This window comes from Oncorhynchus nerka, linkage group LG10 (genome assembly GCF_034236695.1).
Source record: "Oncorhynchus nerka isolate Pitt River linkage group LG10, Oner_Uvic_2.0, whole genome shotgun sequence".
Lineage (NCBI taxonomy): Eukaryota > Metazoa > Chordata > Actinopteri > Salmoniformes > Salmonidae > Oncorhynchus > Oncorhynchus nerka.
Window position 1 is genome coordinate 62,358,536 of NC_088405.1, and position 16,208 is coordinate 62,374,743.

The following is a 16,208-nucleotide window of genomic DNA, read 5'->3' on the forward strand; positions in this document are numbered from 1 at the left end:
GGAAACACTAATGATCAAAGAAGCTGTTCTGTGTTTATTTTCACTTTGTGAATGAGTTGGATTGCATTATGAAACACAGAACAGAATAAATACTGTCTGAAGTGCGTCAGTCTTGGCCACAAACATGCATATCCCGGATGAAGTGATACACAAAAAACACCCTGCTTCACTCTCTACATTTACATTCACGCACTAAAAAAAACGTGCAAATCAATAGACCGTCATCCACACCCCTCTTTAAACATGCACACAGGCACACACACACAAGACACTCCAGTGTCATTGCTCAGATGGAGGTCTGGCAGGCAGACACTCCTTCGTTGTGATGTATGGAGATGTCTGAACAAAGCCCCACCAATGGTGCTTTAATTGCCACACCACCACAAAGAAGAGGAAAAATGACAGCAGGCTGGCCGGCGCAGTGCAGGCCTTTGTAGTGTGGCTAGCCGCTCTGGCCCAGACAAAGAGATCGGCTCAACAGTCATAAGCCCTCAAGAACAAATGGGTTGAGAAGTGAAGGATCCACAGTCAGTATCTCCTCTATATTATCTGGACTCTGTGGATCTATATTATCTGGACTCTGTGGATGAGTTACTGAGTCTGAGTACATTGAGTATAGGAACAGTGCAGCACAAGGCAAATAAAGAAGCACAGCCAACAACAGAAATGCCCAAAATACATTGGCTACAAAAGAAAGCAAATGGGGCCTTGTTTAAAGCGTTTTTTCAATGTTTGTGAGAATACTTGGAATATCACTGGTGGGTGGGTTAGACCTGTGGAAGGGTAACTGGGGAATAGGGCAGTATGAGAAAGACAGAAGGGGAGAGAAGAGGGAACTGGGAGAGAAAATGGTTCAAGGGAAACAGAGATAATGATCAGATGAAGGTGATCGATGGAAGGGGTCAGTCCTTCATAGAGGCCATTTTGTCACCCTGACACGCACACACACGCAAACATGCATAGATACGATCACAGGGCCTTAAAAGGGTGCGCTTAGTGCTGGCAAATGTCTAGACATACATTAACAAAGAATAATGGCTGCCATTTTTGTACGCTTGCAAAACGGCACTTTTTTCTCACTGTACAGAATGAGACTGGGCTGAAACTCAGAAATAATTATTAGGGAGAAAGGCAGGGGAAAACGTTTCATTCCAATACAGGGAGGGTCTGAAACATGTCTCTGTGCATTTTCACTCCTACTGGAAGCATCCTAGAGAAGGAGAAAGGCTGTATGTCCTTAAACAACCAGCATGACCTTTCATAAGGTTACAGGTAGAGTATCATACACAAAACATACAAACTTATCCCCATCAAAAGTACTACAGTATATTATCCAACAATGAGGTACACATTTATCCTCCTCTCATAGTGTCAGATACATACACACATATTTGGGTTTGTCGAAAAATACCATTGACTTCATGAGCGAGAGTTGCTCTGGTTTTGTTGTGCCTCTGTGTTAGTCTGGATTTTTATAGATGAGCTTTCAGAAACAATAGGCTGCTCTCCCATTGAGATGTCATGAGCTGGACATATCTAATAGTGTGTCTCCCTGCTGGGGACTGCTCTGTAAACAATCTGCTGGCTGTTGTTCAGTGATAAACCACTGTTCTATAAGCAGACACAGATCAATACTGAGATGCATTCATAATTGATATGTTTGATCATGTTTCATAATTGTGTTCTCAGGTTGATTTATAGACTTTTCACATTGCTATAGAGAGCAGAGCTGGCTCTGAGTTCCACTGATTGAGCCATCCCACGCAGAGACACAGAAATGCAGCCGATTTCAACAGATGGCACATCAAAGTACAGTGCCCGTGATCCCCCTTGAATGGCTGTAAAGCCTTGCCACACTCATCTCCCCTCTCCCTTCTTTCTCCACTGCTTCACCATACAGACATCCATTATGCCCATCTCCATGGCACAGTATTTCTTCATCCACGTTTTACAGACGTAAAATAAAGGTGACTAAAGGCTCAGGCGAAGAACAAAAGGCCCCTCTTAACGGCAGTAAATTGTCAGTCTGGCCCCCTGTTCACCATCCCCCTGTCCACCATCCCCTCCTCCCCACTACCATACACCCCCTTCCCTACAGTGGCCTCCCCTCCCCCTAACCCTCCACCCACTACCCTGCACACAGACTAATAGTCTTGACGGGAGAGAAGGATGGGCAGGTGGCCAGGCTATTCTCAGAGGACAATGTCTCAGCCAAGAAGCATAGAGAGAGAGAGAGACCGACAGAGACAGACAGACAGACAGACAGACACAGAGAGAGAGAGAGAGAGAGCTTTTCCCGGGTTGTGAAAACTGCTGTATGACCGAATCGTCATGACCTGCTGCCATCACTGTGGCTGTCCTAAATTACACCATCATCACCTGCAGTCCAGCCATTGGCACACAAACATGTTGATAGTGTTAGTTTTACAATACCTCAATGGTTTTCTCCCACTGCTATGGGTAGGGTATGTTACTTTTAAAATGTAATCTGTTAGTTACTAGTTACCTGTCCAAAATTGTAATCAGTAACATAACTTTGGGATTACCCAAAATTAGTAATGTAATCTGATTACAGTTACTTTTAGATTAGTTTCCCCTGAAGAGGCATTATTAGAAAACAAAAATGTATGTTACCAATTGAACGACATCTACTGCAGGATAAATCACTGTTAACGTTTACATAGCTGGCCACATATGGATGTTACATTTTACTTTATGGGTTGGTTATGTTGGCTTCTTCTAACCCATCTTTCTACTACATATAATAATACGATTAAATTATATCTTTACATTAAAAACCAAAGTCTATCAGAATTCCAGTCATTCCAATAAATGTTATACTGCTTGATCTTCAAGAATAGAACATGGAAATATAGATTAGCCAAATTGTTTAACCTGAGCATGACCCCAAAACTAAGGACTTAATAGCCAGCCCTACTCTGTTGTTTATGATTTTGTTGTCATGGAGGACTGATTGGACTCATGGATTCGGGTTGAAAAATAAATGCTGCGCTCATGTAATGGCATGCTTTGAGCACTACTGAAAAGTGAGCACTACTGAATGCCATATACTGCATTTGCAATAGGCCTATTGTTTACCTTTTTGTTGGTGACACTTTGATATCTTGATATGCTGCAGCTTTTTAAAGGGCAAATATACAGATGAAACAATAACAAAATGGCCACCCCTCTGTTTTGGTAAAAAGCTGAGGGATGGGCCTGGAGAAATGCAACCACTCAGATTAATAGACAGAGTTATGGATGCAAGGACTGCCCCTCCATGATATCCAAATTATTGTTTTAATCATGTTATGAGGCTATATGAGGCTTGCAAACTATTACAGACTACAAAGGGAAGTATAGCTGCGAGCTGCCCCATGACACAAGCCTACCAGATGAGATATTTTACTTCTATGCTCACTTCGAGGCAAGCAACACGGAAGCATGCATGAGAGCATCAGCTGTTCCGGAAGACTATGATCACGCTCTTCGTAGCCGATGTGAGTAAGACCTTTAAACAGCTCAACATTCACAATGCCGAAGGGCCAGATGGATTACCAGGGCATGTACTCCGAGCATGCGCTGACCAACTGGCAGGTGTCTTCACTGACATTTTCAACTTGTCCCTGACTGAGTCGCTAATACCAACATAACTCAAGCATACCACCATAGTCTCTGTGCCCAAGAACACTTAGGTAACCTGCCTAAATGACTACCGACCCATAGCACTAACATCTGTAACCATGAAGTGCTTTGAAATGCTGGTCATGGCTCACATCAACAACATTATCTCAGAAACTCTAGACCCACTCCAATTTGCATACCGCCCCAACAGATCCACAGATGACGCAATCTCTATTGCACTCCACACTGCCCTTTCCCACCCGGACAAAAGAAACACCTTTCTAAAGTCTTCGAAAGCCAAGTGAACAAACAGATCACCGACCATTTCAAATCCCACCGTACCTTCTCCGCTGTGCAATCTGGTTTCCGAGCTGGTCACGGGTGCATCTCAGTCACGCTCAAGGTCCTAAACAATATCAAAACCGCCATTGATAAAAGACAGTACTGTGCAGCAGTCTTCATCGACCTGGCCAAGGCTTTCGGCTCTGTCAATCACCACATTCTTATCAGCAGACTCAACAGCCTTGGTTTCTCAAATGATTGCCTCGCCTGGTTCACCAACTACTTCTCAGATAGATTTCATTGTGTCAAATTAGAGGGTCTGTTGTCTGGACCTCTGGCAGTCTCTATGGGGGTGTCACAGTGTTCAATTCTGGGGCGACTCTTCGCTGTATATATCAATGATGTCGCTCTTGCTGCTGGTGAGTCTCTGATCCACCTCTACGCAGGCGACACCATTCTGAATACTTCTGTCCCTTCTTTGGACACTCTGTTAACAACCCTCCAGACGAGCTTCAATGTCATACAACACTCCTTCCGTGGCCTCCAACTGCTCTTAACTGCAAGTAAAACTAAATGCATGCTCTTCAACCGATTATGGCCGCACTTGCCCGCCCGACAAGCATCACTACTCTGGACAGTTCTGACTTAGAATGTGGACAACTACAAATACCTAGGTGTCTGGTTAGACTGTAAACTCTCCTTCCAGACTCACATTAAGCATCTCCAATCCCAAACTAAATTGAGAATCGGCTTCCTATTTCACAACAAAGCCTCCTTCACTTATGCTGCTAAACATACCCTCGTAAAACTGACTATCCTACTAATATCCTCCAAAACTCTACTCAGCAAATTGGATGTAGTCTATCACAGTGCCATCCGTTATGTCACCAAAGCCCCATATATTACCCACCACTGTGACCTGTATGCTCTCGTTGGCTGGCCCTCGCTTCATATTCATCGCCAAACCCACTGGCTCCAGGTCATCTATAAGTCTTTGCTAGGTAAAGCCCCGCCTTATCTCAGCTTACTGGTCACATTTACATTTACATTTAAATTTAAGTCATTTAGCAGACGCTCTTATCCAGAGCGACTTACAAATTGGTGCATTCACCTTATGACATCCAGTGGAGCAGCCACTTTACAATAGTGCATCTAAATCTTTTAAGGGGGGTGAGAAGGATTACTTTATCCTATCCTAGGTATTCCTTAAAGAGGTGGGGTTTCAGGTGTCTCCGGAAGGTGGTGATTGACTCCGCTGTCCTGGCGACGTGAGGGAGTTTGTTCCACCAACAAACCATAGCAACACCCACCCATAGCACGCGCTCCAACATGTATATTTCACTGGTCATCCCCAAAGCCAACTCCTCTTTGGCTGCCTTTCCTTACAGTTCTCTGATGCCACCGCATCCCCATATCGTTATTTATTTTTGCTCTTTTGCACCCCAGTATCTCTACTTGCACATCATCATCATTTGCACATCTATCACTCCAGTGTTAATGATAAATTGTAATTATTTTGCCACTATGGCCTATTTATTGCCTTACCTCCCTAATCTTACTACATTTGCACACACTGTATATAGATTTTTCTATTGTGTTATTGACTGTGTGTTTGTTTATCCCATGTGTAACTCCGTTGTTTTTGTCGCACTGCTATGCTTTATCTTGGCTTTATCAACTGGCCTACCTGGTTAAATAAAGGTGAAAAAAGAGAATGTGAGAATGCTATTTATTGACTACAGCTCAGCGTTCAACACCATAGTACCCTCAAAACTCATCACTAAGCTAAAGACCCTGGGACTAAACACCTTCCTCTGCAACTGGATCCTGGACTTCCTGATGGGCCACCCCCAGGTGGTGAGGGTAGGTAACAACACATCCGCCACACTGATCCTCAACACAGGGACCCCTCAGGGGTGTGTGCTCAGTCCCCTCCTGTACTCCCTGTTCACTCATGACTGCATGGCCAGACACGACTCCAACACCATCATTAAGTTTGCAGATGACAACAGTGGTAGGCCTTATCACCGACAGCGATGAGTCAACCTATAGGGAGGAGGTCAGTGACCTGGCCGTGTGGTGACAGGACAACAACCTCTCCCTAACCGTGATCAAGACAAAGGAGATGATTGTGGACTACAGGAAAAGGAGGACCAAGGACGCCCCCATTCTCATCGACGGGGCTGTAGTGGAGCAGGTTGAGAGCTTCAAGTTCCTTGGTGTCCACATCAACAACAAACTAGAATGGTTCAAACACACCAAGACAGTTGTGAAGAGGGGACAACAAAACCTATTCCCCATCAGGAGACTGATCAGATCCTCAAAGATCTTTTTACACCTGCACCATCGACAGCATGGTTGCATCACTGCCTGGTATGGCAACTGCTCGGCCTCCGAACGCAAGGCATGACAGAGGGTAGGTCGTATGGCCCAGTACATCACTAGGGCCAAGCTTCCTGCCATCCAGGACCTCTATACCAGGTCGTGTCAGAGGAAGGCCCCAGCAACCCTAGTCATAGATCCTTCTCTCTGCTACCGCACGGCAAGCGGTACCAGAGCGCCAAGTCTAGGTCCAAAAGGCTTCTTAACAGCTTCTACCCCCAAGCCACAAGACTCCTGAACAGCCAATCAAATGGCTACCCACACAATTTGCGTTGTAAGTAAACATTTCACTGTAAGGTCTACTACACCTGTTGTATTCGGCTCGTGTGACACATTTTTTAAATATTTGATATACAGTGGTTGTTTACATTTACAATGTTTACAAACATAGGAGAAAAACAAGCTTATATGTTGGGTTCTCATGGACATTTGACAGTTGAACTAAGCTCAGTGTGACAGTTGTGACAGTTGAACTAAGCTCATGAGACATTTATAAGTTATATTCTTCAAGAATCAATGGATAGATATACATATATATATATACACACACATACAGTGGGGCAAAAAAAGTATTTAGTCAGCCACCAATTGTGCAAGTTCTCCCACTTAAAAAGATGAGAGGCCTGTAATTTTCATCATAGGTACACATCAACTATGACATTTTTTTTTTCTCCAGAAAATCACATTGTAGGATTTTTAATTAATTAATTTGCAAATTATGGTGGAAAATAAGTATTTGGTCACCTACAGACAAGCAAGATTTCTGGCTCTCACAGACCTGTAACTTCTTCTTTAAGAGGCTCCTCTGTCCTCCACTCGTTACCTGTATTAATGGTACCTGTTTGAACTTGTTATCAGTATAAAAGACACCTGTCCACAACCTCAAACAGTCACACTTCAAACTCCACTATGGCCAAGACCAAAGAGCTGTCAAAGGACACCAGAAACAAAATTGTAGACCTGCACCAGGCTGGGAAGACTGAATCTGCAATAGGGAAGCAGCTTGGTTTGAAGAAATCAACTGTGGGAGCAATTATTCGTAAATGGAAGACATACAAGACCACTGATAATCTCCCTCGATCTGGGGCTCCACGCAAGATCTCACCCCGTGGGGTCCAAATTATCACAAAAACGGTGAGAAAAAATCCCAGAACCACACGCGGGGACCTAGTGAATGACCTGCAGAGAGCTGGGACCAAAGTAACAAAGCCTACCATCAGTAACACACTACGCCGCCAGGGACTCAAATCCTGCAGTGCCAGACGTGTCCCCCTGCTTAAGCCAGTACATGTCCAGGCCAGTCTGAAGTTTGCTAGAGAGCATTTGGATGATCAGATGAAACCAACATATAACTTTTTGGTAAAAACTCAACTCGTCGTGTTTGGAGGACAAAGAATGCTGAGTTGCATCAAAAGAACACCATACCTACTGTGAAGCATGGGGGTGGAAACATCATGCTTTGGGGCTGTTTTTCTGCAAAGGGACCAGGACGACTGATCCGTGTAAAGGAAAGAATGAATGGGGCCATGTATCGTGAAATTTTGAGTGAAAACCTCCTTCCATCAGCAAGGGCATTGAAGATGAAACATGGCTGGGTCTTTCAGCATGACAATGATCCCAAACACACCGCCCGGGCAACGAAGGAGTGGCTTCGTAAGAATCATTTCAAGGTCCTGGAGTGGCCTAGCCAGACTCCAGATCTCAACCCCATAGAAAATCTTTGGAGGGAGTTGAAAGTCCGTGTTGCCCAGCAACAGCCCCAAAACATCACTTCTCTAGAGGAGATCTGCATGGAGGAATGGGCCAAAATACCAGCAACAGTGTGTGAAAACCTTGTGAAGACTTACAGAAAACGTTTGACCTCTGTCATTGCCAACAAAGGGTATATAACAAAGTATTGAGATAAACTTTTGTTATTGACCAAATACTTATTTTCCACCATAATTTGCAAATAAATTAATTAAAAATCCTACAATGTGATTTTCTGGATTTTTTTTTTTTTCATAGTTGAAGTGTACCTATGATGAAAATTACAGGCCTCTCATCTTTTTAAGTGGGAGAACTTGCACAAATACATACATGCACAAATACACATAAACTTGCACACACACACACACCACACACACACACACACACAGTGACTTCGGAATGTATTCAGACCCCTAGACTTTTCCCCACTTTGTTACGGCCTTATTCTAAAATTGTTTAAATAAATTACAATCCTCCTCAATCTACACACAATACCCCATAATGACAAAGCAAAAACAGGTTTTTACACATTTATAAAAAAATAAAAAACAGAAATAGCTTACTTACATACGTCCTCAAGCCCTTTGCTATGACACTCAAAATGGAGCTCAGGTGCATCCTGTTTCTAATGAAAATGCTTGAGACGTTTCTGCAACTTAGTTGGAGTCTACCTCCGGTAAATTCAGTTGATTGGACATGATTTGGAAAGGCACACACCTGTCTATATAAAGGTTCCACAGTTGACAGTGCATGTCAATTCCAAAAAAGCCATGAGAAAGAATTGTCCATAGAGCTCAGAGACAGGATTGTGTTGAGGCACAGATCTGGGGAAGGGTATCAACACATTTCTGCAGCAATGAAGGTCCCCAAGAATGCAGTGGCCTCGATCATTCTTAAATGGAAGACGTTTGGAAGCACAAAGACTCTTCCTAGAGCTGGCTGCAAGCTTGAGCATCATAAGTATATCATTTAGAAGTCCAGAAATGGATGTTTTAACTACAGATTGACCCTTTAAGTCTATCAAAAGTGTGCAACTTTGAGCATGTGTCCATTAGGCCTATGGATTTGTTTATTTTTTATCAGCATGAATTAGATTGAGCAATAAAACCCCACTTTTATTCCATGGGCTTGGATCCGCACTATGCAGCTGTTGCAAGAGGAGCATTTTTCACTGGCTGTCCACTGGTTTCAAAAACAATGATTGATAGTCAGTTTAAACTTCTTGAATTCAACCAATATTGGATTTATATACATATTTAGATTTGTGAACAGCCATCCACAACCACCACAATCCTTATGGCTAAATGAGAGAGCAGCAGTGTGAGTCACATCAATGCACTATGTAGATATCAATAATACGTGATATCCATATCGCCGTAGACTAAACCACTGCTGTCATCCTTACCTCCAAGCCTTTATTCAAGTTGGATAATCTATTGATTCCGACAGCAGTCACACCATTGGAAGATATAGCTTGGACTGTAGCCTACAAAAGCGATTTTCCCGCGACCCATCAAACACGTTTGGTGTGTCATCGTAGTGGTCTCTGACTTGGTCAGACTCACTCAGGTGGAACAAATTTAAACTTGCGCTTTTTTCAATGCTGATTTGAATGTCATTGAGAAAACAGAGAAGTGTCAGATTTTTTTTTTTTTTAAACATCCTTTCTGAATTAAAATGGAATCCTCAAAGTAATCATCTAGCTTTTCTAAAGTATCTAATCTGATAACAATATTTTTGCTGGTAAAGTAACAGATTACAGTTACTGTTTTTTGCAATAATTTACATGTAACGGATTACTTGTAAATCTGTTACTATCCAACCCTGGCTATGGGTCACATATGTCCCTCTCACTGTCACCGTTTTACTGCTGTCTCTCTAACAGATGAGTTGGAGTCCCTCCATGGCCAGAAAATGTCCTGGATGGAAATGATGATGATCCTTCACTGACCTGAACCAAAGCTGTTCTCTTTCCAATGGACAGGGAGCTGGCTTCATTCTCCTCACAGGGCTCCCTCAGGTGTCTCTGCAGACATAGGCTTTTAGAGACATATTTCCTGGCTGTAACTGCATGTGAGAAGTGCTCTATCCAGCCTGTACATCAAAACATAAACACAGGAGCCCTCCTCATAAAACACAGTGAGGATGACCTAAACATTTTACAGGACGTCTGGAAGAGGCCATGACGGAGGGCGGTTACTGGTCAGAAATAAAGATCCCTCTGTGAAGAAACTAAGTACACATTTATCCTCAAACTCTCAATCACTCACATCCACAAACTCACAGTGCAAAAGGCATGTTTAAAAACTAAGGCTTTTTTCTTTAGCCTCCATTCATAAACTCATATTTAATTTCTAAAATGTCTTGTCCTTTAAGACGTGAACCATTATATTTAAGTATGAATGAGCTGAGGATGAGGTAGGCTTTTTAAAAAATGTGCCGAGATCAGATCCCAAAACACCAATGCTACTCTACACATACCATCACTTACAATCATGACGATACTTAAGTTGTACAGAAGAGCTACAAAAGTCTACTCCTCTCATCCCTCAACTTCGTTTTGCAGTCCAATCCCAAACCACCCTCCCTAACAAACCAATAGGCTACATGACATAACAGTCCATAATATTCAGCCCCTCAGAAAGGCCTGGTAAAACTTGCCCTGTACATACTCCACTTCCAGCAGGGCAGTTTGTTAGCTGATGGAAACTGACACATTTTTATATTTCAATAGTTAATGCATTCCTGAGAGCTTATTCACTAGTGGCAGGGAAACAAACAATGGCCTTATTGTGGGTTGGCTCAGCTAGAGCCCTGGTCCCCACCAGGACAGGAGAGGAGAGGCACGGAGGCCTAACTCATTAACACACTGCTATGTGAGGCTAACGTCCTTAGCAGATGCCTCTAAGGCTGCGACTGCTCTTCCGAACGTTTGACCATATAAAAACGTTGTCATGTACACAGACTACCTATACTGTATAAATATGATGGTTTAAAAAACTCTAACCCTGACCAATGTGTAAAAAACAAACACTGCATATATATTATCTACTCACAATGGAAGAATGAGAACACAAAATCATCAACAGGTCAAATCAAATCAAATCAAATGTATTTATATAGCCCTTCGTACATCAGCTGATATCTCGAAGTGCTGTACAGAAACCCAGCCTAAAACCCCAAACAGCAAGCAATGCAGGTGTAAAAGCACGGTGGCTAGGAAAAACTCCCTAGAAAGGCCAAAACCTAGGAAGAAACCTAGAGAGGAACCAGGCTATGTGGGGTGGCCAGTCCTCTTCTGGCTGTGCCGGGTAGAGATTATAACAGAACATGGCCAAGATGTTCAAATGTTCATAAATGACCAGCATGGTCGAATAATAATAAGGCAGAACAGTTGAAACTGGAGCAGCAGCACAGTCAGGTGGACTGGGGACAGCAAGGAGTCATCATGTCAGGTAGTCCTGGGGCACGGTCCTAGGGCTCAGGTCCTCCGAGAGAGAGAAAAAAAGAGAGAATTAGAGAGAGCATATGTGGGGTGGCCAGTCCTCTTCTGGCTGTGCCGGGTGGAGATTATAACAGAACGTGGCCAAGATGTTCAAATGTTCATAAATTACCAGCATGGTCGAATAATAGTAAGACAGAACAGTTGAAACTGGAGCAGCAGCATGGCCAGGTGGACTGGGGACAGCAAGGAGTCATCATGTCAGGTAGTCCTGGGACATGGTCCTAGGGCCCAGGCCAGTTGAAACTGGAGCAGCAGCATGGCCAGGTGGACTGGGGACAGCAAGGAGTCATCATGTCAGGTAGTCCTGGGGCATGGTCCTAGGGCTCAGGTCCTCAGAGAGAGAGAAAGAAAGAGAGAAGGAGAGAATTAGAGAACACACACTTAGATTCACACAGGACACCGAATAGGACAGGAGAAGTACTCCAGATATAACAAACTGACCCTAGTCCCCCGACACATAAACTACTGCAGCATAAATACTGGAGGCTGAGACAGGAGGGGTCAGGAGACACTGTGGCCCCATCCGAGGACACCCCCGGACAGGGCCAAACAGGAAGGATATAACCCCACCCACTTTGCCAAAGCACAGCCCCCACACCACTAGAGGGATATCTTCAACCACCAACTTACCATCCTGAGACAAGGCCGAGTATAGCCCACAAAGATCTCCGCCACGGCACAACCCAAGGGGGGTGCCAACCCAGACAGGCTGACCACAACAGTGAATCAACCCACTCAGGTGACGCACCCCCCCCAGGGACGGCATGAGAGAGCCCCAGTAAGCCAGTGACTCAGCAGTTGAGTCAACAGTTGAGAAGATCCCCTTCAAATACACAAATGGCGCTAGAAAGACCTCTACGAAATTGCAGCGAAATAACACAAATCAGATTGTTCCACTGATGTATGAATGATTTATGTTTCAATTCCAAGTGCGAAAGTTTCCTTTTTCTATGATTCAGTTAACTTCTCGTAGCATTAAACCACATTCATCTTTTCTCAACATTTAAATTACATGATAGAGTACAGCAAATTTCATTATATGTTACTATCTGGTATACTGTTGCTATCTGGTATGCTTTATCCTGATGTCCTGGTGCACGGTCCTTCAGACAATGTTACCATCTCTGTTCAGATCCTGATGTCCTGGTGCACGGTCCTTCAGACAATGTTACCATCTCTGTTCAGATCCTGATGTCCTGGTGCACGGTCCTTCAGACAATGTTACCATCTCTGTTCAGATCCTGATGTCCTGGTGCACGGTCCTTCAGACAATGTTACCATCTCTGTTCAGATCCTGATGTCCTGGTGCACGATCCTTCAGACAATGTTACTATTTATGTTCTTATACCATGAAGTTAGAATCCTACCTAATTGGCTGTGTGTTTACCAGAACCGTACAAAGATATGCCTGGTGTTTACCACAATCCTAAAAAAAAGTATTAGTTCTAACTAATTCAAAGAGCATAACTGTACACAGGATTATCACACAGCCACAGTGACATAGTAACACATTCAACTACGATACATAAGAGCTTAGTATGGTGTTTTCATATCATTCCACTCCTATACAGTACACAGCAGAGCTTAGTGTTCCATTTTAAATAGTTACTTTGTGGTACTGTACCAAATCTGTCTTCCTGCTCTTCCCTATGCTGTTATCCTCTGTTCATTGATGTGGTTGGGAACAGAACAGGTGGTTCGGAGAAGGGGAGTGGAGGGGTGTTTGGGTTGTCGTTCCCCAGAGAAACTCAGCAGTTTATGCTTCGGCCTCATTAGTCTTGCTTCTTACAAGTGATAACTGCTGCTCTCAAATTATGTTAAATGTGGAGTAGACTCATCTACTATTTCGTTGCCTGGGTTCTTCACATTGAAAAGGCTGGCCTCTGTGAGCCTGCATGGCGATGGGTGGGGCAGGGTGAGTGATTGATTGACAGGTCCATAGAAGGTTTAGGACGTGTCCGTCACACATAGTGTTCCCGGTGGTTGATGTAGATACGATCCGCCCCTTTCTGGTGACACACCCACTCCTGATAGGACAGAGGCTGGTGGGAGGGGCTTCGGGGTTCCCGGGGTGTGGGCCTGGCAGGTGTTCTCTCTGCCATCTCAAACTGCCGCACAGCCCTGTGAGCCTGCAAAAATAGAGGATGGGATGACTCACTGTGTCGCTGTTGATACAAAATAAATACATATTCTGGAAATTAGTCATATCAACTTTCTAAAAAAACTCAAAACTTTTCATTTCAACCCTAAATATATGCAGCTGAAAAACACATCAAAGATGAGGGAGTGAGTTGAAGAGAATTGGCACTGAATCAGTAGAGGGTCTCAGAGGAGAGACGCTAGATGGATAGAACTGACTGTTCTCCCTGTAGTCCAGACAGACGACATTCTTTGTTGGGAATACTAGACTCTGTAGCTCTACATACACAGAAACACAGATAAACTCCATTTTACTGTTGCTGTTTGAATAGTGTGAGGTAGGGTTCAGGCCAAAGCCATTACATTCCTTTTATGGACCTGAATACTAATAACACTCTTAAATGAACCGGTAAACGAGGTAAAGATAGAAACAGAAGGGAGAAGGGTAGGATGAAAGAGCGAGAAAGAGAGAGAGCAAGCGAGATGCATGGTTGGAAAGAGGACACTGAATCATTCAATGATCTTAAAAGACTACCTTTTGCATCTCACTGAGCTGAATGAATCTAACTCCATTTTAACCCCAATCTGGCTCTTCTCCTTCCCCAGAGCTCAGTTTATTTAAGGTTTACTTGAATGAGAAGTTGACCAGTTAGGAGCAGTGTGGTGTAGTGCAACAACCCTAACCCTAAGCTTCATGTCCACATCCCAGTTTAACCCCAAATCTGGCCCTAACCAGAACCTGAACTCCAGATATAACCCCAACCGTAGCTCCACCTGCAACCCTACACACAATAATAGGAGTGTTTACCTGTGAAAGGGAGGCCACCTGTGGTGTGTGGACAACCAGAGGGATGACTGACGGCCTCTCTGTGTAGGGAGGAGGAGGCTTGTGCGTCGGAGGTAGATCAATCCTGCAGGGAGAGAGGAGAAAATAAAAAACATTGTCTGTCCCTAACTGTCAACTGACAGTGACTATAACGCACACCTTAAGACATGTCACTGTGCGATGGCAAACCAGGTAATTGCAAAGTTGTAGAACAAGAGGAATTAAAATTGTGTTAGGAACGGTTTCCACTGTGAATTAAATCAATTACAGGCTAGAATCGACAGGCGCTAAGCAGAGTTAAATAGAGTGATTAGGTTAACAGCCGTCCCCTCATCAAGGTCCAGCTCACGCCAATCAACCTAATCTCCTCCCACATCCTTCAAGCGTTGCCTAGCCCTGCCCTACACTCTACTTCGGTTTTGGAGCGCTCTAGTATCATCTCTTTTGCTCTAACGCCAAATCTTTGTCCGTCACCCTCTCTCTGACCATATTTCCATGCTAGGGCATACACACAGGAACATGTAATATTAGGCTGTGGATGTACTTCCTATTATTATAGTGATCACCCTCACACATCAGAGTGAGAGAGCAGCTTGAGGTCATAGTTCATTATTGCAACTTTCCCCCAGTGGTCAAAAACATACACTTTGACCTGTGTTCAGTTATTATCTCATGTCATAATCATTGATTTCTAAAAACATTGATCACTCTAAAGCAGTGTGTCCCAACCCTGGTCCTCCAGTACCCCCAACAGTACACATTTTTATTGTAACCCTGGACAAGCAGACCTCATTCAACTTGTCAACTAATCATCAAGCCCTCAATGAGTTGAATGAGGTGTGTGTCAAGGGCTACAACAAAACTGTGTAGTGTTGGGGGTACTGCAGGAACAGGGTTAGGAAACACTGCTCTAATGTGCAGCCCAGCATAGCCAGGCATAAGAACTCATAGGTCTCCTTTTCCTTCTATCTGACTTGGATGAGACATGGAGAGAACACATATCTGATGTATAGTTAATGACCTTGCATGTGTTTCCCACAGAAGGCTGTGGGACTGTAGAGTGCACCTGATCCATTAGAAGAAGAGCTGGGCTTTAATGTGTGTGTGATGACTGAGGGATGAGGCCTGTATCCATTCAGCCGGGTCCACAGGGATGCCCTCAGAGACACACAGCCAGGGCCACACTCAGGCCGACTGCCTTTCATTTGGCATCAGACACAAAACAGGAAGGCCCAGAGTAGAAAAGACACACCACTCTGGACCTGAGCTATGCATGCAGGCACAGAAAGTTTATTTTCCATAAAGCTGTTCACTACTGGGTTTCAGATCAGGGTTGTGTTTCTTTTGGCCAGACAGGCTGTATTAGAGTCCTCTCCAACAGTCAGTCTGAGAATCTGCTTTCACACTCGTCGGCTCCAAGGCATCGGAGACAAACAGCTGTAGAATCCAAATGTGAATCTCCAGTGAAAGAGCCAGAGAGTCGAGGACATGGTCGAGGATTTAGCAAAGTGACCAGACTGCTATCATAAATAAATAAGACCTTGGATCAATGGCAAAACTAATTTAAAAGATCTAGGCTTATTATCACCATTATTGACAGGATTAACCCTAATGCTCTTTATCAGAAATGGGTAGAATGTAGGGTTAGTCAGAATCACAGGCATACATATACGCACATACACACACAGGCACACACCTAAA

At 43.9% G+C, this 16,208-nt stretch overlaps 1 protein-coding gene across 1 annotated transcript in view; it reads right to left on the bottom strand.

Moving 5' to 3' along the window:
* Nucleotides 1-12,439: 12,439 nt before the first annotated feature.
* Nucleotides 12,440-16,208, bottom strand: part of LOC115135776 (nectin-3-like protein) — an 82,219-nt gene continuing 78,450 nt past the window's right edge. The window contains exons 7-8 of the mRNA XM_029670851.2: nucleotides 14,490-14,592; nucleotides 12,440-13,671 (exon numbers count right to left, since the gene is read on the bottom strand). Coding sequence (XP_029526711.1) covers nucleotides 13,504-13,671; nucleotides 14,490-14,592 — 271 coding nt within the window. The 3' untranslated portion in view covers nucleotides 12,440-13,503. The remainder of the gene's footprint in view (nucleotides 13,672-14,489; nucleotides 14,593-16,208) is intronic.